Source organism: Mesoplodon densirostris, chromosome 12 (genome assembly GCF_025265405.1).
Source record: "Mesoplodon densirostris isolate mMesDen1 chromosome 12, mMesDen1 primary haplotype, whole genome shotgun sequence".
NCBI lineage: Eukaryota > Metazoa > Chordata > Mammalia > Artiodactyla > Ziphiidae > Mesoplodon > Mesoplodon densirostris.
In genome coordinates, this window is record NC_082672.1 from 82,108,942 (window position 1) to 82,136,864 (window position 27,923).

At 52.4% G+C, this 27,923-nt stretch overlaps 5 protein-coding genes across 5 annotated transcripts; all 5 read right to left on the reverse strand.

Moving 5' to 3' along the window:
• Positions 1 to 209: 209 nt before the first annotated feature.
• On the reverse strand, positions 210 to 549 carry LOC132500413 (developmental pluripotency-associated 5 protein-like). The gene is made up of 2 exons (XM_060115411.1): positions 438 to 549; positions 210 to 364 (listed from the first exon to the last, which is right to left on the reverse strand). Exons 1-2 carry the CDS (start codon positions 547 to 549, stop codon positions 210 to 212), a joined length of 267 nt encoding a protein of 88 aa, XP_059971394.1.
• A 6,145-nt stretch (positions 550 to 6,694) lies between these two features.
• On the reverse strand, positions 6,695 to 7,034 carry LOC132500411 (developmental pluripotency-associated 5 protein-like). The gene is made up of 2 exons (XM_060115408.1): positions 6,923 to 7,034; positions 6,695 to 6,849 (listed from the first exon to the last, which is right to left on the reverse strand). The coding sequence occupies exons 1-2, from the start codon at positions 7,032 to 7,034 to the stop codon at positions 6,695 to 6,697; spliced, it is 267 nt and encodes an 88-aa protein (XP_059971391.1).
• Positions 7,035 to 12,413: 5,379 nt separating this feature from the next.
• On the reverse strand, positions 12,414 to 13,267 carry LOC132500380 (developmental pluripotency-associated 5 protein-like). The gene is made up of 3 exons (XM_060115391.1): positions 13,156 to 13,267; positions 12,883 to 13,082; positions 12,414 to 12,470 (listed from the first exon to the last, which is right to left on the reverse strand). Exons 1-2 carry the CDS (start codon positions 13,265 to 13,267, stop codon positions 12,928 to 12,930), a joined length of 267 nt encoding a protein of 88 aa, XP_059971374.1. The 3' UTR covers positions 12,414 to 12,470; positions 12,883 to 12,927.
• A 6,578-nt stretch (positions 13,268 to 19,845) lies between these two features.
• Positions 19,846 to 20,185, reverse strand: LOC132500412 (developmental pluripotency-associated 5 protein-like). The gene is made up of 2 exons (XM_060115409.1): positions 20,074 to 20,185; positions 19,846 to 20,000 (listed from the first exon to the last, which is right to left on the reverse strand). Exons 1-2 carry the CDS (start codon positions 20,183 to 20,185, stop codon positions 19,846 to 19,848), a joined length of 267 nt encoding a protein of 88 aa, XP_059971392.1.
• Positions 20,186 to 26,479: 6,294 nt separating this feature from the next.
• LOC132500379 (developmental pluripotency-associated 5 protein-like) lies at positions 26,480 to 27,333 on the reverse strand. Its single transcript, XM_060115390.1, has 3 exons — positions 27,222 to 27,333; positions 26,949 to 27,148; positions 26,480 to 26,536 (listed from the first exon to the last, which is right to left on the reverse strand). The coding sequence occupies exons 1-2, from the start codon at positions 27,331 to 27,333 to the stop codon at positions 26,994 to 26,996; spliced, it is 267 nt and encodes an 88-aa protein (XP_059971373.1). The 3' UTR covers positions 26,480 to 26,536; positions 26,949 to 26,993.
• Between the last annotated feature and the right edge of the window lie 590 nt (positions 27,334 to 27,923).

The window sequence follows — 27,923 nt, forward strand, 5'->3', positions numbered from 1 at the left end:
CGGCACTGCCAAGGAGTCTGGGGCACAGCCTGGACACAGGGGCCTCCCCGGGTGGGTGCTGGCCGAGGTGCTGTTGGTGGTTGCCCGGAGGGGATAGTTAGGGAGGGGTGAGGAGGGCTGCAGGGGAGGGAGCCAGGCCGCCTGCACAGGCAGGTCCAGGGCACCTGCTCATGAGGCCTCTCAACCTGCTTGTGCTGCTGGCGGTGCCGCTAGGCCACGGACTGGAGCATCCACTTGGTCTGGAACTTGCACAAGTAAGAGCCGTAAACCATGACTTCGGCGACGTCCGAAGTTTCCAGACCCTTCATCTGGAGCATGACTGTGCCCACCTGCTCGACGAATGGGATTCGAGATCCGTCGGGGCCTGTTTAGGTGAGAAGATGAGCGCTCGGGCCCAGGAGGGCCGGGGCACCCGGGTCAGGACTGGGCTCACTCACCGAACACGGCTTCCACAAGCCCCGTCTGGACCTGGAACACCTCGGGCTCCTTCAAGACTTCGGGAGACCCCACCCAAGGTGGGATGTCGTTCGGCTCCGGCAGCTTCCCCATCTTCAAGGCGTCTAAACAAAACCCTGCTTGGAGCTGGGACCTAGACTGGGTAGGCAGTTGCCTCAGCCGGAAAGTTAAGTACCTGGGCGGGCCACGCCCCACGCCCACGCCCACGCCCCATGCCCCTGGCCAACCCGCATCCAGGCCCCGCCCCGCCCCATCCAGGCCCCGCCCCCGGTCCGCTTCCGGCCTGGCAGTGCAATCCCGCACTCGCCACGCCGTGCACGCCGCGCGCCGCCTTGGTCTCTGGTTGACTGCCTAGGGCGCTTCCCCGCCCCACCTCCGGCTCCCGAGCGCGGTTGGGCCCAGCTGTCTCTGAGTTGACTCGGGCTCCCACCTGCTTTGACTCGTTTCCTCTGCACCAAAATCCCTTCACCTTGGGAGTGAGTGGGGAGACGGCGCTAGAAACCCTTGTTATTCTAGAAACAGTGGCTGGACCTCAACCTCGGCAAGCAGTACAGGTTTGGGGGTGCGACGGCCACCCAGCTGCCAAATCGAATCCCTGCCTTCCCCGTTCCAAAGGAGGGTGTGTCTTGCCTTGGCCTAAGGGAGCCGGACCCCGGGACTTCACTGCAGGGCGACCCCTGCAACTTCAGGGGACTGAGGGGTCGCTCCGGCCACTTAACAAAGAGGAAAACGAGATTCCGATATTCATTTTCTTCCAGGGTCCTGATGGGGGCTCTGAAGTGCCCCACGGTTCACGTTCCTTGAAGCCCCTGAGTCTGGAACTTTTGAATCTACCCAGATTTCGAAGTTCACGTGGCCTAAACTATGTGGTCCGGTCTTCAGGCCCTAAACAAACTTGTTTTATTCATTTAAAAACCAGATTGCTGGGCTTCCCTGGTGGTAAAGTGGTTGAGAATCTGCCTGCCAATGTAGAGGACAGGGGTTCGTGCCCCGATATGGGAAGATCCCACATGCCGCGGAGCGACTAGGCCCCTGAGCCATGGCCATTGAGCCTGCGCGTCCGGAACCTGTGCTCCGCAACAGGAGAGGCCACAACAATGAGAGGCCCGCGTACCGCAAAAAAAAAAAACACACCAAGAGTGAACCTTGATGTAAACTATGGACTTTCTCAGTGCTAATTATATGTCAATGTAGACTCATCTCTTTCTAACAGATTACCTCTCTGGTTGACTGAAAAAAAGAAAATGCACAACGTGAGAGGTGTGAGTTAAGTTTTATTTGGGGCAAATGAGAACTACAGCCCGGGAGACAGCCTCTCAGGTAGCTTTGAGAAACTGCTCCAAAGAGGTATTGGAGGAGACAGGATATATAGGAGTTTCTGTGGAAACAAAAAAATGTAGCTGAGCATCAGAAGACTACCACTAATAACAAAACACAGACATGTCAAGTTAAGGATATTAGTGCTTTTTTCTGAATGAGAAGATGTGAGAGTCTGGGCTCACTGGAATTATTCCGTTGAGATGCACCTTACCTGTTATGAAGTGAAATTTGCATTTCATTACAAGACAAGAAAAATTTAAACACAAAAAAGTTTCTGTGCCCTTTGGCCTCCTCTCTCCCCTCTGCTCTGCATCGTGTATCAGCCATATGCATCAGCGGAGCTCCCCCACTGGCAGAAATACCCGCTCAACCATAAAGAGCAACATTCTCCCAAGATCACTGGGACAACTCTTTAAAAGGTAACATTCCTTCTTGATCTCCATAAGGGAGTCACATGGCCTTTAGATCTGGATTGTGTAAACTCTCAATAATACCTCATTTGATGTACAGCCTTACGTCAAAAAAAAAAAAACATATAACTGTGCCTTGACTTTTTTTTTCTTTTTAGTTTTATTTTTTTGGCTGCACCATGCAACATGTGGGATCTTACTTTCCCCACCAGGGATCGAACCCACACCCTCTGCAGTGGTTGTGTTCCCCTTTCGCTTACCCTTGGTGGAAAATTGATCAAGAGCTTCAAACTCAAAAAAAAAGGACCACCACAAGACAACCATTTCTTTTTAACGTTCAGGTTACTATTTCCAAAACTTTTCTATGTATTTGCTCAAAGTCTTGTGTTGCTTAGGATTTTTTTTATTTATTTATTTGTTTATTTATTTATTTATTTATTTATTTTTTAATTGCTGAAAAATCTTCAGTCCAGGGCATGCATGGAATTTATAGCACAGTCTTAAATTTCCAAGCTTGATACTTTTGACACACATTAACCAACCTAAAGCTGTCTTCTACATTTAGAAGCACTGCCCTTAGGGAATTTCTAGACTTAAGGGCAAGGGCAGTTTTTTATGCCCCCTCTACACTGCCAAATTGGGGTTCATAACTTTACAGTTTATATGTCCACACACAATCATTCACTGCCAACTGATTCTTTAAAGGGTGCACTAGCTGAGGCTAATTTGGGGGCCACAACTGTTCGTCCATAAGGAGACTCAAGCAAGAAGTACAAAAGGGAGACTGTTCACCTAACAGATCAGAAAAAACAAAAAGTTTGCAGGTGTCCCTGGGTGAGATTGTAGGGAACTGTTGCAACTGTTAACAGGTATCCAGAAGTATCTTGCCAATGCCCTTGCATTCAAAATGTGCCCAAAGCCACAAGGGATCCCCTTGAGGTGACCAGAATCGGAGGCAGTCTCTTCCCTGGAAACCGAGATGCCCCCTGCCCAGACCCCACCTGATCCCAACACGAGCCCCTCCCTGACCTGTAGCATCTTGGGCCCTGCAATAGCCTCTGATCTTGACACCCAACAATTGTCCCATGAGAGCCTATCAGCTCTTCTTACCGGGAAGGAACCAGTCTGCAAGGCAGGTCAACCTTTGTAGATACTCTTGGCCTCTTTCCACACGGAGCTGAGCCAACTGTCCCTCCTGACCCTCCAAACAGGAGGAAAGTCATTTCTGTGTGTCTAGTTCTTCAAAATCAGAGGGCCAATGGTTTTAACAATCATCATTTCTTGGGGATGTGGGAAAGGTGGGACTGATTTCTCCTCCAAAATTCTGGGCAGGAGCTGTCCTGAGTGGTCCATGACTTCCAGGCCAGAGTGCTGGTGCAATTCTCAAAGGTTGGAAGAGAGGGTGTCAGGATGCCAATAGGGTATCTTCCTCTCCTCCAAATGAACTTCAATAGCATGCCAAAATGTACCTTTACTTCCTGGTGACCTGAAGGCTGTATGGCCTCCAAAGACACCAGGAAACACACACACCATCCTGCATTTCCAGGAGGCAGGAAAACAGTGTCCTTGACAAAGGACTTCCCAGCTCCCCTCACGGAGCCTTCAATGTGAGAACAGGGGCTGGAGGCTGGAGTCCCTCCTCTATAAGCCTGGGAGGGAGCAATCCAGCTCCAGTCCTGCAGCCTGTCCTTCATGCATTCAAGAAATCACGTCTGACTGCCCATGGTGTCAGACATTGTTCTAAGGCTTGATATCCTCACTATAACGCATGCGAAACATCTTATCCTACTACAACGGGGAACCAAAGAACAAGGCTCATGGTTCCATCGCTAAAGAGGCTAAGCCAAGATCCAAACCCAAGCAGCCAAGCTGGCGTCCTATTCTTAGAAAACTGTCCTCAATATGTAATATTACATACTATTTTTTTTAAATCCCAACTTTTCTAGAGTTGACATTCCAGTGGGGCGAAAGGTTAGCTTGTCAGTCATGTTTAAAATGCCATGAACAAAATTAAAGTAGGTCAAGCAGAGACAGTGGGAAAGGAGCGGAACTCGAGGGAACATGAACCACCGGGAGGAAGGGAACAGAATCATTCCAAAAAAATGAGAGGGAATTCCCTGGTGTTCCAGTGGTTAGAACTCCGCACTTCCATTGCAGGGGGCACGGGTTCAATCCCTCGTTGGGGAACTAAGATCCTGCAAGCCACCTGGTGCGGCCAAAAAATTTAATGGAAACAAGTGAGGGGCCTCCGTGGTGGTGCAGTGGTTGAGAGTGCGCCTGCCGATGCAGGGGAAATAGGTTTGTGCCCTGGTCCGGGAAGATCCCACATGCCGCGGAGTGGCTGGGCCCGGGAGCCATAGCCGCTGAGCCTGCGCGTCCGGATGCTCCGCAACGAGAGAGGCCACAACAATGAGAGGACCGCGTACAGCAAAATAAATAAATAAATAACTAAAACAAGCGAGAAGTGTTCTTGGCAGAAGAGCAAAAAATAAAAACCCTGAAGTGGTAACAAGACGGTTTGTTTGAGGGGCAGCTAAAGGATACGGATGTGCAGCAGAGATGCAGGCAGGTGGCACGTTACACAGGGCGTTCTACGTCAGGGCCAGGAGCTTGGGTTAGGTTGGCTGGAAAACTTTGGAGAATTTTGGAGTTCCTTTTGCAGGAGGGGCCATCTGATTAACCTTGTAAGAATTAAGTCTGGCAGAGGAGCCGACTGTGAGATGACTAAAAGAGACCCCCCTGAGGCCTGATAGGAGCCTCTTTCAGTAGTTCTGGCAAGGCAGGTTGGTGCCGGGGTGGGGTGGGCAGCTGGAACGGGTCCAGGTGCAGGAGGGGCTCAGGTAGGAAGTCAAGCTGACTGGGCTCGAGCAGGGAGTCCTTTTGGGTGCGCAAGCCTCAAGGATGGCTTCTACTTTGGGGCCTGAACCACTGGCCCAGATGTTGGTGCCATTCATTTACTGAGCGAGAACGAGAACGGCTGTCTGAAGGACGGGCCACATGCCTCCTGCAGAAAATGGCTCCTTGCTGGTTTTTCTCCCCCATTTTTGTTCAATTGCTCCAAAAGATAGTCAACACTTGTTTCTGGTGTGATGCTCACTCTAAGTACCCTATGTAAATCTCACAACTTCACATGAGGTCAGATGCTATTATCTTCAATTTAGAACCTGAGCAGGGACAGGGGGTAGGAGGGTGAATGTGGCTAAGGTCATAGGGCCAGAAAGCTCCCTGAGGGGATTCATTCCGGCTTGTGAACTACCAGGCTGGTCTCTACTGGGGAAAACTGTAGCCCCCGTTCTGATGGCCCCTCTACCCTCAGGAGTGAGCCCCACCTATGGTAATGCTCCCTCCACCCTAATCCCACTTACCCTTCGGAGGCCAGCGCAGCAATTCTGTAAGTGTGGTGGAGAATTCCAGAGACCATGACAAGGGGTCTGTGTGAGGCTCTCCTTTCCTGTATACCTATCTGTGAGGCTGACTTTGCCTCACGCTGCGACCTACATACTGTGCAGCAGGAGGCTGGATGCACACGACCACCCAGACAGCAGGCTCCAGTTTAGTTTACAAGGCTATGAAACCCTCAGTGCTAGAAGATCGCATCTCTCCTAGGTTGCCTGAGTTTTCGGTCAGAGCTGCATCTCAGAACTTGACTCCTAGACTCTTTTCCTTGTTCTCTCCAGACCCTTTTTCCCCCTGTGCTCCGGGACCTCTTTCTAGCCTTCGGGGTTTCACTAAGGGTTAAGCTCCAGGGCCACCTCACCTGTGATGTTATCTCCAACACCTCAACTACACAGCAAGACACAACAAGAAACCGCTTACAGTTTTATTCTGTAATTAGCAACCTTGGGGGGAAGGACAGGAGGACTTAGAGGCAGAGGCAGGGACCAGAAGCCCGCTGGGTGTTCCTTGTCGGGCTTGCGCAGAGCTTGAACCAGGCCCCCTGCAGCTCTGGCTGCAGCCCCCTCTCCACCGGTTGGTCTGGCTGCAAACTGGCTTCCCTTCATCCGAGGAGCTAGGTCGAGCGAAGTCGTGGCTTCCTCAGGTTGCAGCGTCCCTGCACCAGAAAGCCACAGCAGCCCAGTGTGAGGGGAGAGGGTAAGACCCTGAACAGTTCTCTGACTCTTTCCAGGGTTCCTTTCCGGGACTTCCCAGCTAGGCGTCCTGGGCCTGGGATTCTCGGGAACCTCAGAACCTGAGGCCAACTGGGCTCATTCCAACATGGCGGGTGGGGAGGCCCCGCCCCAGGAGGCCAGCCCCGGCCACCTCTCACAGCCTTACTCCAGGGTCCCTAGGACCGAGGGCCGGCACTGCCAAGGAGTCTGGGGCACAGCCTGGACACAGGGGCCTCCCCGGGTGGGTGCTGGCCGAGGTGCTGTTGGTGGTTGCCCGGAGGGGATAGTTAGGGAGGGGTGAGGAGGGCTGCAGGGGAGGGAGCCAGGCCGCCTGCACAGGCAGGTCCAGGGCACCTGCTCATGAGGCCTCTCAACCTGCTTGTGCTGCTGGCGGTGCCGCTAGGCCACGGACTGGAGCATCCACTTGGTCTGGAACTTGCACAAGTAAGAGCCGTAAACCATGACTTCGGCGACGTCCGAAGTTTCCAGACCCTTCATCTGGAGCATGACTGTGCCCACCTGCTCGACGAATGGGATTCGAGATCCGTCGGGGCCTGTTTAGGTGAGAAGATGAGCGCTCGGGCCCAGGAGGGCCGGGGCACCCGGGTCAGGACTGGGCTCACTCACCGAACACGGCTTCCACAAGCCCCGTCTGGACCTGGAACACCTCGGGCTCCTTCAAGACTTCGGGAGACCCCACCCAAGGTGGGATGTCGTTCGGCTCCGGCAGCTTCCCCATCTTCAAGGCGTCTAAACAAAACCCTGCTTGGAGCTGGGACCTAGACTGGGTAGGCAGTTGCCTCAGCCGGAAAGTTAAGTACCTGGGCGGGCCACGCCCCACGCCCACGCCCACGCCCCATGCCCCTGGCCAACCCGCATCCAGGCCCCGCCCCGCCCCATCCAGGCCCCGCCCCCGGTCCGCTTCCGGCCCGGCAGTGCAATCCCGCACTCGCCACGCCCTGCACGCCGCGCGCCCCCTTGGTCTCTGTCTGACTGCCTAGGGCGCTTCCCCGCCCCACCTCCGGCTCCCGAGCGCGGGTGGGCCCAGCTGTCTCTGAGTTGACTCGGGCTCCCACCTGCTTTGACTCGTTTCCTCTGCACCAAAATCCCTTCACCTTGGGAGTGAGTGGGGAGACGGTGCTAGAAACCCTTGTTATTCTAGAAACAGTGGCTGGACCTCAACCTCGGCAAGCAGTACAGGTTTGGGGGTGCGACGGCCACCCAGCTGCCAAATCGAATCCCTGCCTTCCCCGTTCCAAAGGAGGGTGTGTCTTGCCTTGGCCTAAGGGAGCCGGACCCCGGGACTTCACTGCAGGGCGACCCCTGCAACTTCAGGGGACTGAGGGGTCGCTCCGGCCACTTAACAAAGAGGAAAACGAGATTCCGATATTCATTTTCTTCCAGGGTCCTGATGGGGGCTCTGAAGTGCCCCACGGTTCACGTTCCTTGAAGCCCCTGAGTCTGGAACTTTTGAATCTACCCAGATTTCGAAGTTCACGTGGCCTAAACTATGTGGTCCGGTCTTCAGGCCCTAAACAAACTTGTTTTATTCATTTAAAAACCAGATTGCTGGGCTTCCCTGGTGGTAAAGTGGTTGAGAATCTGCCTGCCAATGTAGAGGACAGGGGTTCGTGCCCCGATATGGGAAGATCCCACATGCCGCGGAGCGACTAGGCCCCTGAGCCATGGCCATTGAGCCTGCGCGTCCGGAACCTGTGCTCCGCAACAGGAGAGGCCACAACAATGAGAGGCCCGCGTACCGCAAAAAAAAAAAACACACCAAGAGTGAACCTTGATGTAAACTATGGACTTTCTCAGTGCTAATTATATGTCAATGTAGACTCATCTCTTTCTAACAGATTACCTCTCTGGTTGACTGAAAAAAAGAAAATGCACAACGTGAGAGGTGTGAGTTAAGTTTTATTTGGGGCAAATGAGAACTACAGCCCGGGAGACAGCCTCTCAGGTAGCTTTGAGAAACTGCTCCAAAGAGGTATTGGAGGAGACAGGATATATAGGAGTTTCTGTGGAAACAAAAAAATGTAGCTGAGCATCAGAAGACTACCACTAATAACAAAACACAGACATGTCAAGTTAAGGATATTAGTGCTTTTTTCTGAATGAGAAGATGTGAGAGTCTGGGCTCACTGGAATTATTCCGTTGAGATGCACCTTACCTGTTATGAAGTGAAATTTGCATTTCATTACAAGACAAGAAAAATTTAAACACAAAAAAGTTTCTGTGCCCTTTGGCCTCCTCTCTCCCCTCTGCTCTGCATCGTGTATCAGCCATATGCATCAGCGGAGCTCCCCCACTGGCAGAAATACCCGCTCAACCATAAAGAGCAACATTCTCCCAAGATCACTGGGACAACTCTTTAAAAGGTAACATTCCTTCTTGATCTCCATAAGGGAGTCACATGGCCTTTAGATCTGGATTGTGTAAACTCTCAATAATACCTCATTTGATGTACAGCCTTACGTCAAAAAAAAAAAACATATAACTGTGCCTTGACTTTTTTTTTCTTTTTAGTTTTATTTTTTTGGCTGCACCATGCAACATGTGGGATCTTACTTTCCCCACCAGGGATCGAACCCACACCCTCTGCAGTGGTTGTGTTCCCCTTTCGCTTACCCTTGGTGGAAAATTGATCAAGAGCTTCAAACTCAAAAAAAAAGGACCACCACAAGACAACCATTTCTTTTTAACGTTCAGGTTACTATTTCCAAAACTTTTCTATGTATTTGCTCAAAGTCTTGTGTTGCTTAGGATTTTATTTATTTATTTATTTATTTATTTTTTAATTGCTGAAAAATCTTCAGTCCAGGGCATGCATGGAATTTATAGCACAGTCTTAAATTTCCAAGCTTGATACTTTTGACACAGATTAACTAACCTAAACCTGTCTTCTACATTTAGAAGCACTGCCCTTAGGGAATTTCTAGACTTAAGGGCAAGGGCAGTTTTTATGCCCCCTCTACACTGCCAAATTGGGGTTCATAACTTTACAGTTTATATGCCCACACACAATCATTCACTGCCAACTGATTCTTTAAAGGGTGCCCTGGCTGAGGCTAATTTGGGGGCCACAACTGTTCGTCCATAAGGAGACTCAAGCAAGAAGTACAAAAGGGAGACTGTTCACCTAACAGATCAGAAAAAACAAAAAGTTTGCAGGCGTCCCTGGGTGAGATTGTAGGGAACTGTTGCAACTGTTAACAGGTATCCAGAAGTATCTTGCCAATGCCCTTGCATTCAAAATGTGCCCAAAGCCACAAGGGATCCCCTTGAGGTGACCAGGATCGGAGGCAGTCTCTTCCCTGGAAACCGAGAGGCCCCCTGCCCAGACCCCACCTGATCCCAACACGAGCCCCTGCCTGACCTGTAGCACCTTGGGCCCTGCAATAGCCTCCGATCTTGACACCCAACGATTGTCCCATGAGAGCCTATCAGCTCTTCTTACCGGGAAGGAACCAGTCTGCAAGGCAGGTCAACCTTTGTAGATACTCTTGGCCTCTTTCCACACGGAGCTGAGCCAACTGTCCCTCCTGACCCGCCAAACAGGAGGAAAGTCATTTCTGTGTGTCTAGTTCTTCAAAATCAGAGGGCCAATGGTTTTAACAATCATCATTTCTTGGGGATGTGGGAAAGGTGGGACTGATTTCTCCTCCAAAATCCTGGGCAGGAGCTGGGCTGAGTGATCCATGACTTGCAGGCCAGAGTGCTGGTGCAATTCTCAAAGGTTGGAAGAGAGGGTGTCAGGATGCCAATAGGGTATCTTCCTCTCCTCCAAATGAACTTCAATAGCATGCCAAAATGTACCTTTACTTCCTGGTGACCTGAACGCTGTATGGCCTCCAAAGACACCAGGAAACACACACACCATCCTGCATTTCCAGGAGGCAGGAAAACAGTGTCCTTGACAAAGGACTTCCCAGCTCCCCTCCCTGAGCCTTCAATGTGAGAACAGGGGCTGGAGGCTGGAGTCCCTCCTCCATAAGCCTGGGAGGGAGCAATCCAGCTCCAGTCCTGCAGCCTGTCCTTCATGCATTCAAGAAATCACGTCTGACTGCCCATGGTGTCAGACATTGTTCTAAGGCTTGATATCCTCACTATAACGCATGCGAAACATCTTATCCTATTACAGACGGGGAACCAAAGCACAAGGCTCATGGTTCCATCGCTAAAGAGGCTAAGCCAAGATCCAAACCCAAGCAGCCAAGCTGGTGTCCTTGTCCTGGAAAACTGTTCTCAATATGTAATATTACATACTGTCTATTTTTTTTAAATCTCAGCTTTTCTAGAGTTGACATTCCAGTGGGGCGAACGGTTAGCTTGTCAGTCATGTTTAAAATGCCATGAACAAAATTAAAGTAGATCAAGCAGAGACAGTGGGGAAGGAGCGGAACTCTGGAGGGAACATGGACCACCGGGAGGAAGGGAACAGAATCATTCCAAAAAAATGAGAGGGAATTCCCTGGTGTTCCAGTGGTTAGAACTCCGCACTTCCATTGCAGGGGGCACGGGTTCAATCCCTGGTTGGGGAACTAAGATCCTGCAAGCCACCTGGTGTGGCCAAAAAATTTAATAAAAACAAGTGAAAAGTGTTCTTGACAGAGCAAAAATAAAAGCCCTGAAGTGGTAACAAGACTGTTTGTTTGAGGGGCAGCTAAAGGATACGGATGTGCAGCAGAGATGCAGGCAGGTGGCACGTTACACAGGGCGCTCTACATCAGGGCCAGGAGCTTGGGTTAGGTTGGCTGGAAAACTTTGGAGAATTTTGGAGGAGGGGCCGTCTGATTAACGTTGTAAGAATTAAGTCTGGCAGAGGAGCCGACTGTGAGATGACTAAAAGAGAGCCCCCTGAGGCCTGATAGGAGCCTCTTTCAGTAGTTCTGGCAAAGCAGGTTGGTGCCGGAGTGGGGTGGGCAGCTGGACCGGGTCCAGGTGCAGGAGGGGCTCAGGTTGGAAGTCAAGCTGACTGGGCTCGAGCAGGGAGTCCTTTTGGGTGGTCAGGCATCAAGGACGGCTTCTAGTTTGGGGCCTGAACGACTGGCCCAAGATGCTGGTGCCATTCATTTACCGAGTGAGAATGAGAACGGCTGTCTGATGGACGGGCCACATGCCCCCTGCAGAAAATGGCTCCTTGCTGGTTTTTCTCCCCCATTTTTGTTCAATTGCTCCAAAAGATAGTCAACACTTGTTTCTGGTGTGATGCTCACTCTAAGTACCCTATGTAAATCTCACAACTTCGCATGAGACAGATGCTATTATCTTCAATTTAGAACCTGAGCAGGGACACGGGGTAGGAGGGTGAATGTGGCTAAGGTCATAGGGCCAGAAAGCTCCCTGAGGGGATTCATTCCGGCTTGTGAACTACCAGGCTGGTCTCTACTGGGGAAAACTGTAGCCCCCGTTCTGATGGCCCCTCTACCCTCAGGAGTGAGCCCCACCTATGGTAATGCTCCCTCCACCCTAATCCCACTTACCCTTCGGAGGCCAGGGCAGCAATTCTGTAAGTGTGGTGGAGAATTCCAGAGACCATGACAAGGGGTCTGTGTGAGGCTCTCCTTTCCTGTATACCTATCTGTGAGGCTGACTTTTCCTCACGCTGCGACCTACATACTGTGCAGCAGGAGGCTGGATGCACACGACCACCCAGACAGCAGGCTCCAGTTTAGTTTACAAGGCTATGAAACCCTCACTGCCAGAAGATCGCATCTCTCCTAGGTTGCCTGAGTTTTCGGTCAGAGCTGCATCTCAGAACTTGACTCCTAGACTCTTTTCCTTGTTCTCTCCAGACCCTTTTCCCCCTGGGTTCCGGAACCTCTTTCTAGCCTTCGGGGTTTCACTAAGGGTTAAGCTCCAGGGCCACCTCACCTGTGATGTTATCTCCAACACCTCAACTACACATCAAGACACAACAAGAAACCGCTTACAGTTTTATTCTGCAATTAGCAACCTTGGGGGGAAGGACAGGAGGACTTAGAGGCAGAGGCAGGGACCAGAAGCCCGCTGGGTGTTCCTTGTCGGGCTGGCGCAGAGCTTGAACCAGGCCCCCTGCAGCTCTGGCTGCAGCCCCCTCTCCACCGGTTGGTCTGGCTGCAAACTGGCTTCCCTTCATCCGCGGAGCTAGGTCGAGCGAAGTCGTGGCTTCCTCAGGTTGCAGCGTCCCTGCACCAGAAAGCCACAGCAGCCCAGTGTGAGGGGAGAGGGTAAGAGCCTGAACACTTCTCTGACTCTTTCCAAGGTTCCTTTCCGGGACTTCCCAGCTAGGCGTCCTGGGCCTGGGATTCTCGGGAACCTCAGAACCTGGGGCCTACTGGGCTCATTCCAACAGGGCGGGTGGGGAGGCCCCGCCCCAGGAGGCCAGCCCCGGCCACCTCTCACAGCCTTACTCCAGGGTCCCTAGGACCGAGGGCCGGCACTGCCAAGGAGTCTGGGGCACAGCCTGGACACAGGGGCCTCCCCGGGTGTGTGCTGGCCGAGGTGCTGTTGGTGGTTGCCCGGAGGGGATAGTTAGGGAGGGGTGAGGAGGGCTGCAGGGGAGGGAGCCAGGCCGCCTGCACAGGCAGGCCCAGGGCACCTGCTCATGAGGCCTCTCAACCTGCTTGTGCTGCTGGCGGTGCCGCTAGGCCACGGACTGGAGCATCCACTTGGTCTGGAACTTGCACAAGTAAGAGCCGTAAACCATGACTTCGGCGACGTCCGAAGTTTCCAGACCCTTCATCTGGAGCATGACTGTGCCCACCTGCTCGACGAATGGGATTCGAGATCCGTCGGGGCCTGTTTAGGTGAGAAGATGAGCGCTCGGGCCCAGGAGGGCCGGGGCACCCGGGTCAGGACTGGGCTCACTCACCGAACACGGCTTCCACAAGCCCCGTCTGGACCTGGAACACCTCGGGCTCCTTCAAGACTTCGGGAGACCCCACCCAAGGTGGGATGTCGTTCGGCTCCGGCAGCTTCCCCATCTTCAAGGCGTCTAAACAAAACCCTGCTTGGAGCTGGGACCTAGACTGGGTAGGCAGTTGCCTCAGCCAGAAAGTTAAGTACCTGGGCGGGCCACGCCCCACGCCCACGCCCACGCCCCATGCCCCTGGCCAACCCGCATCCAGGCCCCGCCCCGCCCCATCCAGGCCCCGCCCCCGGTCCGTTTCCGGCCCGGCAGTGCAATCCCGCACTCGCCACGCCCTGCACGCCGCTCGCCGCCTTGGTCTCTGGTTGACTGCCTAGGGCGCTTCCCCGCCCCACCTCCGGCTCCCGAGCGCGGGTGGGCCCAGCTGTCTCTGAGTTGACTCGGGCTCCCACCTGCTTTGACTCGTTTCCTCTGCACCAAAATCCCTTCACCTTGGGAGTGAGTGGGGAGACGGCGCTAGAAACCCTTGTTATTCTAGAAACAGTGGCTGGACCTGAACCTCGGCAAGCAGTACAGGTTTGGGGGTGCGACGGCCACCCAGCTGCCAAATCGAATCCCTGCCTTCCCCGTTCCAAAGGAGGGTGTGTCTTGCCTTGGCCTAAGGGAGCCGGACCCCGGGACTTCACTGCAGGGCGACCCCTGCAACTTCAGGGGACACCGGCCACTTAACAAAGAGGAAAACGAGATTCCGATATTCATTTTCTTCCAGGGTCCTGATGGGGGCTCTGAAGTGCCCCACGGTTCACGTTCCTTGAAGCCCCTGAGTCTGGAACTTTGGAATCTACCCGGATTTCGAAGCTCACGTGGCCTAAACCATGTGGTCCGGCCTTCAGGCAAACTTCTTTTATTCATTTAAAAACCAGATTGCTGGGCTTCCCTGGTGGTACAGTGGTTGAGAGTCTGCCTGCCGATGCAGGGGACACGGGTTCGTGCCCCGATATGGGAAGATCCCACATGCCACGGAGCGGCTGGGCCCGTGAGCCATGGCCGCTGAGCCTGCGCGTCCGGAGCCTGTGCTCCGCAACGGGAGAGGCCACAACAGTGAGAGGCTCGCGTACCGCAAAAAAAAAAAAAAAAAAACACACCAAGAGTGAACCTTGATGTACACTATGGACTTTCTCAGTGCTAATTACATGTCAATGTAGACTCATCTCTTTCTAACAGATTACCTCTCTGGTTGACTGAAAAAAAGAAAATACACAACGTGAGAGGTGTGAGTTAAGTTTTATTTGGGGCAAATGAGAACTACAGCCCGGGAGACAGCTTCTCAGGTAGCTTAGAGGAACTGCTCCAAAGAGGTGAGGGGAATGGCAGTATGTACGTGATGTTAGTGAAGGGGGCACGTGCAGTCAAGCACACACTTAGGCAGAGGCTGGCTGCTAGCCCCAAGGAGCAGACGTCACCGTTAACGATTTCAGTGCTTTTCTACATATGAAGAGATGCAAGAACTGGGCTCATGAAATCGTCTCCTAAAAATACATAACTATTTGAAGACCTGTTCTGCCCGTTTTTTCCCAGAGCACAGAGGGCTTCACCCCTGATCTCCACCCTGGACTCCTTTCAGGGGGTGCTGAAGGTCAGCGGCTGCAGTGGCTCGTGACTGCAGAGGCAGATGGCAGTGCCAGTCTGTAGTTGGCACTCTGGTAAAGGATGTGTGTAGTTAGGGAGGCTGGGCAAGTGTGTGGCAGGGGGGTTATGGGAACTCTCTGTACGTTCTGCTCAATTTATCTGTGAACATAAACTCTTCTAAAAAATAAAGAGTCTTAGGAGCCGGGGCGGGAGTTAGGCAACTCTCAGCCCACTGCCCACCTTGAAGTGCTAGAAGAGAAGCTTGACCATTGATAGAGATTTGATGGAGATGTCTCCTGAACAAAAGAAAGTGCACAACCTGAAAGTTAAGAATTATGTTTTATTGGGGGCATTGCTGAGGACTGTAGCCCAGAAACGGCCTCTCAGAGAGCCCTGAGGAACTTCTCCAAAGAGGTATTGGAGGAGACAGGATATATAGGAGTTTCTGTGGAAACAAAAAAATGTAGCTGAGCATCAGAAGACTACCACTAATAACAAAACACAGACATGTCAAGTTAAGGATATTAGTGCTTTTTTCTGAATGAGAAGATGTGAGAGTCTGGGCTCACTGGAGTTATTCCGTTGAGATGCACCTTACCTGTTATGAAGTGAAATTTGCATTTCATTACAAGACAAGAAAAATTTAAACACAAAAAAGTTTCTGTGCCCTTTGGCCTCCTCTCTCCCCTTTGCTCTGCATCGTGTATCAGTCATATGCATCAGCGGAGCTCCCCCACTGGCAGAAATACCCGCTCAACCATAAAGAGCAACATTCTCCCAAGATCACTGGGACAACTCTTTAAAAGGTAACATTCCTTCTTGATCTCCATAAGGGAGTCACATGGCCTTTAGATCTGGATTGTGTAAACTCTCAATAATACCTCATTTGATGTACAGCCTTACGTCAAAAAAAAAAAAACATATAACTGTGCCTTGACTTTTTTTTTCTTTTTAGTTTTATTTTTTTGGCTGCACCATGCAACATGTGGGATCTTACTTTCCCCACCAGGGATCGAACCCACACCCTCTGCAGTGGTTGTGTTCCCCTTTCGCTTACCCTTGGTGGAAAATTGATCAAGAGCTTCAAACTCAAAAAAAAAGGACCACCACAAGACAACCATTTCTTTTTAACGTTCAGGTTACTATTTCCAAAACTTTTCTATGTATTTGCTCAAAGTCTTGTGTTGCTTAGGATTTTTTTTAATTTTTTATTTATTTATTTATTTATTTATTTTTATTGCTGAAAAATCTTCAGTCCAGGGCATGCATGGAATTTATAGCACAGTCTTAAATTTCCAAGCTTGATACTTTTGACACAGATTAACTAACCTAAACCTGTCTTCTACATTTAGAAGCACCGCCCTTAGGGAATTTCTAGACTTAAGGGCAAGGGCAGTTTTTTATGCCCCCTCTACACTGCCAAATTGGGGTTCATAACTTTACAGTTTATATGTCCACACACAATCATTCACTGCCAACTGATTCTTTAAAGGGTGCCCTGGCTGAGGCTAATTTGGGGGCCACAACTGTTCGTCCATAAGGAGACTCAAGCAAGAAGTACAAAAGGGAGACTGTTCACCTAACAGATCAGAAAAAACAAAAAGTTTGCAGGCGTCCCTGGGTGAGATTGTAGGGAACTGTTGCAACTGTTAACAGGTATCCAGAAGTATCTTGCCAATGCCCTTGCATTCAAAATGTGCCCAAAGCCACAAGGGATCCCCTTGAGGTGACCAGGATCGGAGGCAGTCTCTTCCCTGGAAACCGAGAGGCCCCCTGCCCAGACCCCACCTGATCCCAACACGAGCCCCTGCCTGACCTGTAGCACCTTGGGCCCTGCAATAGCCTCCGATCTTGACACCCAACGATTGTCCCATGAGAGCCTATCAGCTCTTCTTACCGGGAAGGAACCAGTCTGCAAGGCAGGTCAACCTTTGTAGATACTCTTGGCCTCTTTCCACACGGAGCTGAGCCAACTGTCCCTCCTGACCCGCCAAACAGGAGGAAAGTCATTTCTGTGTGTCTAGTTCTTCAAAATCAGAGGGCCAATGGTTTTAACAATCATCATTTCTTGGGGATGTGGGAAAGGTGGGACTGATTTCTCCTCCAAAATCCTGGGCAGGAGCTGGGCTGAGTGATCCATGACTTGCAGGCCAGAGTGCTGGTGTAATTCTCAAAGGTTGGAAGAGAGGGTGTCAGGATGCCAATAGGGTATCTTCCTCTCCTCCAAATGAACTTCAATAGCATGCCAAAATGTACCTTTACTTCCTGGTGACCTGAACGCTGTATGGCCTCCAAAGACACCAGGAAACACACACACCATCCTGCATTTCCAGGAGGCAGGAAAACAGTGTCCTTGACAAAGGACTTCCCAGCTCCCCTCACGGAGCCTTCAATGTGAGAACAGGGGCTGGAGGCTGGAGTCCCTCCTCCATAAGCCTGGGAGGGAGCAATCCAGCTCCAGTCCTGCAGCCTGTCCTTCATGCATTCAAGAAATCACGTCTGACTGCCCATGGTGTCAGACATTGTTCTAAGGCTTGATATCCTCACTATAACGCATGCGAAACATCTTATCCTATTACAGACGGGGAACCAAAGCACAAGGCTCATGGTTCCATCGCTAAAGAGGCTAAGCCAAGATCCAAACCCAAGCAGCCAAGCTGGTGTCCTTGTCCTGGAAAACTGTTCTCAATATGTAATATTACATACTGTCTATTTTTTTTAAATCTCAGCTCTTCTAGAGTTGACATTCCAGTGGGGCGAACGGTTACCTTGTCAGTCATGTTTAAAATGCCATGAACAAAATTAAAGTAGATCAAGCAGAGACAGTGGGGAAGGAGCCGAACTCTGGAGGGAACATGGACCACCGGGAGGAAGGGAACAGAATCATTCCAAAAAAATGAGAGGGAATTCCCTGGTGTTCCAGTGGTTAGAACTCCGCACTTCCATTGCTGGGGGCATGGGTTCAGTCCCTGGTTGGGGAACTAAGATCCTGCAAGCCACCTGGTGTGGCCAAAAAATTTAATAAAAACAAGTGAAAAGTGTTCTTGACAGAGCAAAAATAAAAGCCCTGAAGTGGTAACAAGACGGTTTGTTTGAGGGGCAGCTAAAGGATACGGATGTGCAGCAGAGATGCAGGCAGGTGGCACGTTACACAGGGCGCTCTACATCAGGGCCAGGAGCTTGGGTTAGGTTGGCTGGAAAACTTTGGAGAATTTTGGAGGAGGGGCCGTCTGATTAACGTTGTAAGAATTAAGTCTGGCAGAGGAGCCGACTGTGAGATGACTAAAAGAGAGCCCCCTGAGGCCTGATAGGAGCCTCTTTCAGTAGTTCTGGCAAGGCAGGTTGGTACCAGGGTGGGGTGGGCAGCTGGAACGGGTCCAGGTGCAGGAGGGGCTCAGGTAGGAAGTCAAGGTGACTGGGCTCGAGCAGGGAGTCCTTTTGGGTGCGCAAGCCTCAAGGATGGCTTCTACTTTGGGGCCTGAACCACTGGCCCAGATGTTGGTGCCATTCATTTACTGAGCGAGAACGAGAACGGCTGTCTGAAGGACGGGCCACATGCCTCCTGCAGAAAATGGCTCCTTGCTGGTTTTTCTCCCCCATTTTTGTTCAATTGCTCCAAAAGATAGTCAACACTTGTTTCTGGTGTGATGCTCACTCTAAGTACCCTATGTAAATCTCACAACTTCGCATGAGTCAGATGCTATTATCTTCAATTTAGAACCTGAGCAGGGACACGGGGTAGGAGGGTGAATGTGGCTAAGGTCATAGGGCCAGAAAGCTCCCTGAGGGGATTCATTCCGGCTTGTGAACTACCAGGCTGGTCTCTACTGGGGAAAACTGTAGCCCCCGTTCTGATGGCCCCTCTACCCTCAGGAGTGAGCCCCACCTATGGTAATGCTTCCTCCACCCCAATCCCACTTACCCTTCGGAGGCCAGGGCAGCAATTCTGTAAGTGTGGTGGAGAATTCCAGAGACCATGACAAGGGGTCTGTGTGAGGCTCTCCTTTCCTGTATACCTATCTGTGAGGCTGACTTTGCCTCACGCTGCGACCTACATACTGTGCAGCAGGAGGCTGAATGCAAACGAGCACCCAGACAGCAGGCTCCAGTTTAGTTTACAAGGCTATGAAACCCCCACTGCCAGAAGATCGAATCTCTCCTAGGTTGCCTGAGTTTTCGGTCAGAGCTGCATCTCAGAACTTGACTCCTAGACTCTTTTCCTTGTTCTCTCCAGACCCTTTTCCCCCTGTGCTCCGGGACCTCTTTCTAGCCTTCGGGGTTTCACTAAGGGTTAAGCTCCAGGGCCACCTCACCTGTGATGTTATCTCCAACACCTCAACTACACATCAAGACACAACAAGAAACCGCTTACAGTTTTATTCTGCAATTAGCAACCTTGGGGGGAAGGACAGGAGGACTTAGAGGCAGAGGCAGGGACCAGAAGCCCGCTGGGTGTTCCTTGTCGGGCTGGCGCAGAGCTTGAACCAGGCCCCCTGCAGCTCTGGCTGCAGCCCCCTCTCCACCGGTTGGTCTGGCTGCAAACTGGCTTCCCTTCATCCGCGGAGCTAGGTCGAGCGAAGTCGTGGCTTCCTCAGGTTGCAGCGTCCCTGCACCAGAAAGCCACAGCAGCCCAGTGTGAGGGGAGAGGGTAAGAGCCTGAACAGTTCTCTGACTCTTTCCAGGGTTCCTTTCCGGGACTTCCCAGCTAGGCGTCCTGGGCCTGGGATTCTCGGGAACCTCAGAACCTGAGGCCAACTGGGCTCATTCCAACATGGCGGGTGGGGAGGCCCCGCCCCAGGAGGCCAGCCCCGGCCACCTCTCACAGCCTTACTCCAGGGTCCCTAGGACCGAGGGCCGGCACTGCCAAGGAGTCTGGGGCACAGCCTGGACACAGGGGCCTCCCCGGGTGTGTGCTGGCCGAGGTGCTGTTGGTGGTTGCCCGGAGGGGATAGTTAGGGAGGGGTGAGGAGGGCTGCAGGGGAGGGAGCCAGGCCGCCTGCACAGGCAGGTCCAGGGCACCTGCTCATGAGGCCTCTCAACCTGCTTGTGCTGCTGGCGGTGCCGCTAGGCCACGGATTGGAGAATCCACTTGGTCTGGAACTTGCACAAGTAAGAGCCGTAAACCATGACTTCGGCGACGTCCGAAGTTTCCAGACCCTTCATCTGGAGCATGACTGTGCCCACCTGCTCGACGAATGGGATTCGAGATCCGTCGGGGCCTGTTTAGGTGAGAAGATGAGCGCTCAGGCCCAGGAGGGCCGGGGCACCCGGGTCAGGACTGGGCTCACTCACCGAACACGGCTTCCACAAGCCCTGTCTGGACCTGGAACACCTCGGGCTCCTTCAAGACTTCGGGAGACCCCACCCAAGGTGGGATGTCGTTCGGCTCCGGCAGCTTCCCCATCTTCAAGGCGTCTAAACAAAACCCTGCTTGGAGCTGGGACCTAGACTGGGTAGGCAGTTGCCTCAGCCAGAAAGTTAAGTACCTGGGCGGGCCACGCCCCACGCCCACGCCCACGCCCCATGCCCCTGGCCAACCCGCATCCAGGCCCCGCCCCGCCCCATCCAGGCCCCGCCCCCGGTCCGTTTCCGGCCCGGCAGTGCAATCCCGCACTCGCCACGCCCTGCACGCCGCTCGCCGCCTTGGTCTCTGGTTGACTGCCTAGGGCGCTTCCCCGCCCCACCTCCGGCTCCCGAGCGCGGGTGGGCCCAGCTGTCTCTGAGTTGACTCGGGCTCCCACCTGCTTTGACTCGTTTCCTCTGCACCAAAATCCCTTCACCTTGGGAGTGAGTGGGGAGACGGCGCTAGAAACCCTTGTTATTCTAGAAACAGTGGCTGGACCTCAACCTCGGCAAGCAGTACAGGTTTGGGGGTGCGACGGCCACCCAGCTGCCAAATCGAATCCCTGCCTTCCCCGTTCCAAAGGAGGGTGTGTCTTGCCGTGGCCTAAGGGAGCCGGACCCCGGGACTTCACTGCAGGGCGACTCCTGCAACTTCAGGGGACACCGGCCACTTAACAAAGAGGAAAACGAGATTCCGATATTCATTTTCTTCCAGGGTCCTGATGGGGGCTCTGAAGTGCCCCACGGTTCACGTTCCTTGAAGCCCCTGAGTCTGGAACTTTGGAATCTACCCGGATTTCGAAGCTCACGTGGCCTAAACCATGTGGTCCGGCCTTCAGGCAAACTTCTTTTATTCATTTAAAAACCAGATTGCTGGGCTTCCCTGGTGGTACAGTGGTTGAGAGTCTGCCTGCCGATGCAGGGGACACGGGTTCGTGCCCCGATATGGGAAGATACCACATGCCGCGGAGCGGCTAGGCCCCTGAGCAATGGCCACTGAGCCTGCGCGTCCGGAGCCTGTGCTCCGCAACGGGAGAGGCCACAACAATGAGAGGCCCGCGTACCGCACAAAAAAAAAAAAAAAAAAAACACCAAGAGTGAACCTTGATGTACACTATGGACTTTCTCAGTGCTAATTACATGTCAATGTAGACTCATCTCTTTCTAACAGATTACCTCTCTGGTGGACTGAAAAAAAGAAAATGCGCAACGTGAGAGGTGTGAGTTAAGTTTTATTTGGGGCAAATGAGAACTACAGCCCGGGAGACAGCCTCTCAGGTAGCTTAGAGGAACTGCTCCAAAGAGGTGAGGGGAATGGCAGTATGTACGTGATGTTAGTGAAGGGGGCACGTGCAGTCAAGCACACACTTAGGCAGAGGCTGGCTGCTAGCCCCAAGGAGCAGACGTCACCGTTAACGATTTCAGTGCTTTTCTACATATGAAGAGATGCAAGAACTGGGCTCATGAAATCGTCTCCTAAAAATACATAACTATTTGAAGACCTGTTTTGCCCGTTTTTTCCCAGAGCACAGAGGGCTTCACCCCTGATCTCCACCCTGGACTCCTTTCAGGGGGTGCTGAAGGTCAGCGGCTGCAGTGGCTCGTGACTGCAGAGGCAGATGGCAGTGCCAGCTGGTAGCTGGCACTCTGGTAAAGGATGTGTGTAGTTAGGGAGGCTGGGCAAGTGTGTGGCAGGGGGGTTATGGGAACTCTCTGTACTTTCTGCTCAATTTATCTGTGAACATAAACTCTTCTAAAAAATAAAGAGTCTTAGGAGCCGGGGTGGGAGTGAGGTAACTCTCAGCCCACTGCCCACCTTGAAGTGCTAGAAGAGAAGCTTGACCATTGATAGAGATTTGATGGAGATGTCTCCTGAACAAAAGAAAGTGCACAACCTAAAAGTTAAGAATTAAGTTTTATTTGGGGCATTGCTGAGGACTGTAGCCCAGAAACAGCCTCTCAGAGAGCCCTGAGGAACTTCTCCAAAGAGGTATTGGAGGAGACAGGATATATAGGAGTTTCTGTGGAAACAAAAAAATGTAGCTGAGCATCAGAAGACTACCACTAATAACAAAACACAGACATCTCAAGTTAAGGATATTAGTGCTTTTTTCTGAATGAGAAGATGTGAGAGTCTGGGCTCACTGGAATTATTCCGTTGAGATGCACCTTACCTATTGTGAAGTGAAATTTGCATTTCATTACAAGACAAGAAAAATTTAAACACAAAAAAGTTTCTGTGCCCTTTGGCCTCCTCTCTCCCCTCTGCTCTGCATCGTGTATCAGCAATATGCATCAGCAGAGCTCCCCCATCTGCAGAAATACCCGCTCAACCATAAAGAGCAACATTCTCCCAAGATCACTGGGACAACTCTTTAAAAGGTAACATTCCTTCTTGATCTCCATAAGGGAGTCACATGGCCTTTAGATCTGGATTGTGTAAACTCTCAATAATACCTCATTTGATGTACAGCCTTACGTCAAAAAAAAAAACATATAACTGTGCCTTGACTTTTTTTTTCTTTTTAGTTTTATTTTTTTGGCTGCACCATGCAACATGTGGGATCTTACTTTCCCCACCAGGGATCGAACCCACACCCTCTGCAGTGGTTGTGTTGCCCTTTCGCTTACCCTTGGCGGAAATTTGATCAAGAGCTTCAAACTCAAAAAAAAAGGACCACCACAAGACAACCATTTCTTTTTAAGGTTCAGGTTACTATTTCCAAAACTTTTCTATGTATTTGCTCAAAGTCTTGTGTTGCTTAGGATTTTATTTATTTATTTATTTATTTATTTTATTTTTTTAGTGCTGAAAAATCTTCAGTCCAGGGCATGCATGGAATTTATAGCACAGTCTTAAATTTCCAAGCTTGATACTTTTGACACAGATTAACCAACCTAAAGCTGTCTTCTACATTTAGAAGCACTGCCCTTAGGGAATTTCTAGACTTAAGGGCAAGGGCAGTTTTTTATGCCCCCTCTACACTGCCAAATTGGGGTTCATAACTTTACAGTTTATATGTCCACACACAATCATTCACTGCCAACTGATTCTTTAAAGGGTGCCCTGGCTGAGGCTAATTTGGGGGCCACAACTGTTCGTCCATAAGGAGACTCAAGCAAGAAGTACAAAAGGGAGACTGTTCACCTAACAGATCAGAAAAAACAAAAAGTTTGCAGGCGTCCCTGGGTGAGATTGTAGGGAACTGTTGCAACTGTTAACAGGTATCCAGAAGTATCTTGCCAATGCCCTTGCATTCAAAATGTGCCCAAAGCCACAAGGGATCCCCTTGAGGTGACCAGGATCGGAGGCAGTCTCTTCCCTGGAAACCGAGATGCCCCCTGCCCACACCCCACCTGATCCCAACACGAGCCCCTCCCTGACCTGTAGCATCTTGGGCCCTGCAATAGCCTCTGATCTTGACACCCAACAATTGTCCCATGAGAGCCTATCAGCTCTTCTTACCGGGAAGGAACCAGTCTGCAAGGCAGGTCAACCTTTGTAGATACTCTTGGCCTCTTTCCACACGGAGCTGAGCCAACTGTCCCTCCTGACCCTCCAAACAGGAGGAAAGTCATTTCTGTGTGTCTAGTTCTTCAAAATCAGAGGGCCAATGGTTTTAACAATCATCATTTCTTGGGGATGTGGGAAAGGTGGGACTGATTTCTCCTCCAAAATTCTGGGCAGGAGCTGTCCTGAGTGGTCCATGACTTCCAGGCCAGAGTGCTGGTGCAATTCTCAAAGGTTGGAAGAGAGGGTGTCAGGATGCCAATAGGGTATCTTCCTCTCCTCTAAATGAACTTCAATAGCATGCCAAAATGTACCTTTACTTCCTGGTGACCTGAACGCTGTATTGCCTCCAAAGACACCAGGAAACACACACACCATCCTGCATTTCCAGGAGGCAGGAAAACAGTGTCCTTGACAAAGAACTTCCCAGCTCCCCTCACGGAGCCTTCAATGTGAGAACAGGGGCTGGAGGCTGGAGTCCCTCCTCCATAAGCCTGGGAGGGAGCAATCCAGCTCCAGTCCTGCAGCCTGTCCTTCATGCATTCAAGAAATCATGTCTGATTGCCCATGGTGTCAGACATTGTTCTAAGGCTTGATATCCTCACTACAACGCATGCGACAGATCTTATCCTACTACAACGGGGAACCAAAGAACAAGGCTCATGGGTCCATCGCTAAAGAGGCTAACCCAAGATCCAAACTCAAGCAACTAAGCCGGCGTCCTTGTCTTAGAAAACTGTCCTCAATATGTAATATTACATACTGTCTATTTTTTTTAAATCTCAGCTTTTCTAGAGTTGACATTCCAGTGGGGCGAAAGGTTAGCTTGTCAATCATGTTTAAAATGCCATGAACAAAATTAAAGTAGGTCAAGCAGAGACAGTGGGGAAGGAGCGGAACTCGAGGGAACATGGACCACCGGGAGGAAGGGAACAGAATCATTCAAAAAAAATGAGAGGGAATTCCCTGGTGTTCCAGTGGTTAGAACTCTGCACTTCCATTGCAGGGGGCACGGGTTCAATCCCTCGTTGGGGAACTAAGATCCTGCAAGCCACCTGGTGTGGCCAAAAAATTTAATGGAAACAAGTGAGGGGCCTCCGTGGTGGTGCAGTGGTTGAGAGTGCGCCTGCCGATGCAGGGGAAATGGATTCGTGCCCCGTTCCGGGAAGATCCCACGTGCCACAGAGCGGCAGGGCCCGGGAGCCATGGCCGCTGAGCCTGCGCATCCGGAGCCTGTGCTCCGCAACGGGAGAGGCCACAACAATGAGGCCCGCGTACAGCAAAATAAATAAATAAATAACTAAAACAAGCGAGAAGTGTTCTTGGCAGAAGAGCAAAAAATAAAAACCCTGAAGTGGTAACAAGACGGTTTGTTTGAGGGGCAGCTAAAGGATACGGATGTGCAGCAGAGATGCAGGCAGGTGGCACGTTACACAGGGCGTTCTACGTCAGGGCCAGGAGCTTGGGTTAGGTTGGCTGGAAAACTTTGGAGAATTTTGGAGTTCCTTTTGCAGGAGGGGCCATCTGATTAACCTTGTAAGAATTAAGTCTGGCAGAGGAGCCGACTGTGAGATGACTAAAAGAGACCCCCCTGAGGCCTGATAGGAGCCTCTTTCAGTAGTTCTGGCAAGGCAGGTTGGTGCCGGGGTGGGGTGGGCAGCTGGACCGGGTCCAGGTGCAGGAGGGGCTCAGGTTGGAAGTCAAGCTGACTGGGCTCGAGCAGGGAGTCCTTTTGGGTGCGCAAGCATCAAGGATGGCTTCTACTTTGGGGCCTGAACCACTGGCCCAAATGTTGGTGCCATTCATTTACTGAGCGAGAACGAGAACGGCTGTCTGATGGACGGGCCACATGCCTCCTGCAGAAAATGGCTCCTTGCTGGTTTTTCTCCCCCATTTTTGTTCAATTGCTCCAAAAGATAGTCAACACTTGTTTCTGGTGTGATGCTCACTCTAAGTACCCTATGTAAATCTCACAACTTCGCATGAGTCAGATGCTATTATCTTCAATTTAGAACCTGAGCAGGGACAGGGGGTAGGAGGGTGAATGTGGCTAAGGTCATAGGGCCAGAAAGCTCCCTGAGGGGATTCATTCCGGCTTGTGAACTACCAGGCTGGTCTCTACTGGGGAAAACTGTAGCCCCCGTTCTGATGGCCCCTCTACCCTCAGGAGTGAGCCCCACCTATGGTAATGCTCCCTCCACCCTAATCCCACTTACCCTTCGGAGGCCAGGGCAGCAATTCTGTAAGTGTGGTGGAGAATTCCAGAGACCATGACAAGGGGTCTGTGTGAGGCTCTCCTTTCCTGTATACCTATCTGTGAGGCTGACTTTGCCTCACGCTGCGACCTACATACTGTGCAGCAGGAGGCTGAATGCAAACGAGCACCCAGACAGCAGGCTCCAGTTTAGTTTACAAGGCTATGAAACCCTCACTGCCAGAAGATCGCATCTCTCCTAGGTTGCCTGAGTTTTCGGTCAGAGCTGCATCTCAGAACTTGACTCCTAGACTCTTTTCCTTGTTCTCTCCAGACCCTTTTCCCCCTGTGCTCCGGGACCTCTTTCTAGCCTTCGGGGTTTCACTAAGGGTTAAGCTCCAGGGCCACCTCACCTGTGATGTTATCTCCAACACCTCAACTACACAGCAAGACACAACAAGAAACCGCTTACAGTTTTATTCTGCAATTAGCAACCTTGGGGGGAAGGACAGGAGGACTTAGAGGCAGAGGCAGGGACCAGAAGCCCGCTGGGTGTTCCTTGTCGGGCTGGCGCAGAGCTTGAACCAGGCCCCCTGCAGCTCTGGCTGCAGCCCCCTCTCCACCGGTTGGTCTGGCTGCAAACTGGCTTCCCTTCATCCGCGGAGCTAGGTCGAGCGAAGTCGTGGCTTCCTCAGGTTGCAGCGTCCCTGCACCAGAAAGCCACAGCAGCCCAGTGTGAGGGGAGAGGGTAAGAGCCTGAACAGTTCTCTGACTCTTTCCAGGGTTCCTTTCCGGGACTTCCCAGCTAGGCGTCCTGGGCCTGGGATTCTCGGGAACCTCAGAACCTGAGGCCAACTGGGCTCATTCCAACATGGCGGGTGGGGAGGCCCCGCCCCAGGAGGCCAGCCCCGGCCACCTCTCACAGCCTTACTCCAGGGTCCCTAGGACCGAGGGCTGGTACTGCCAAGGAGTCTGGGGCACAGCCTGGACACAGGGGCCTCCCCGGGTGGGTGCTGGCCGAGGTGCTGTTGGTGGTTGCCCGGAGGGGATAGTTAGGGAGGGGTGAGGAGGGCTGCAGGGGAGGGAGCCAGGCCGCCTGCACAGGCAGGTCCAGGGCACCTGCTCATGAGGCCTCTCAACCTGCTTGTGCTGCTGGCGGTGCCGCTAGGCCACGGACTGGAGCATCCACTTGGTCTGGAACTTGCACAAGTAAGAGCCGTAAACCATGACTTCGGCGACGTCCGAAGATTCCAGACCCTTCATCTGGAGCATGACTGTGCCCACCTGCTCGACGAATGGGATTCGAGATCCGTCGGGGCCTGTTTAGGTGAGAAGATGAGCGCTCAGGCCCAGGAGGGCCGGGGCACCCGGGTCAGGACTGGGCTCACTCACCGAACACGGCTTCCACAAGCCCCGTCTGGACCTGGAACACCTCGGGCTCCTTCAAGACTTCGGGAGCCCCCACCCAAGGTGAGATGTCGTTCCGCGCGGGCAGCTTCCCCATCTTCAGGGAGTCTAAACCAAGCTTGCTAGGAGCTGGGACCTAGACTGGGTGGAAAGATGCCTCCGGCGGAAAGTTAAGTACCTAGACGGGCCACGCCCCACGCCCCTGGACAACCCGCGTCCAGGCCACGCCCCGCCCCGCCCCATTCAGGCCCTGTCCCCGGTCCGCTCTGGCCCGGCAGCGCAATCCCGCACACGCCACGCCACGCCCCGCACGCCCCGCACGCCCCGCACGCCCCGCACGCCCCGCACGCCCCGCACGCCCCGCGCCGCCTTGGTCTCAGGCCCGGCAGCGCAATCCCGCACTCGCCACGCCCCGGACGCCGTGTGCCGCCTTGGTCTCCGGTTGACTGTCTAGGGCCCTTCCCAGCCCCACCTCCGGCTCCCGAGCGCGGGTTGGCCCAGCTGTCTCCGAGTTGACTGGGGCTCCCACCTGCTTTGTCTCGTTTCCTCTGCACCAGAATCCCTTCACCTTGGGAGTGAGTGGGGAGACGGCGCTAGAAACCCTTGTTATTCTAGAACCAGTGGCTGGACCTCAACCTCGGCAAGCAGTACAGGTTTGGGGGTGCGACGGCCACCCAGCTGCCAAAT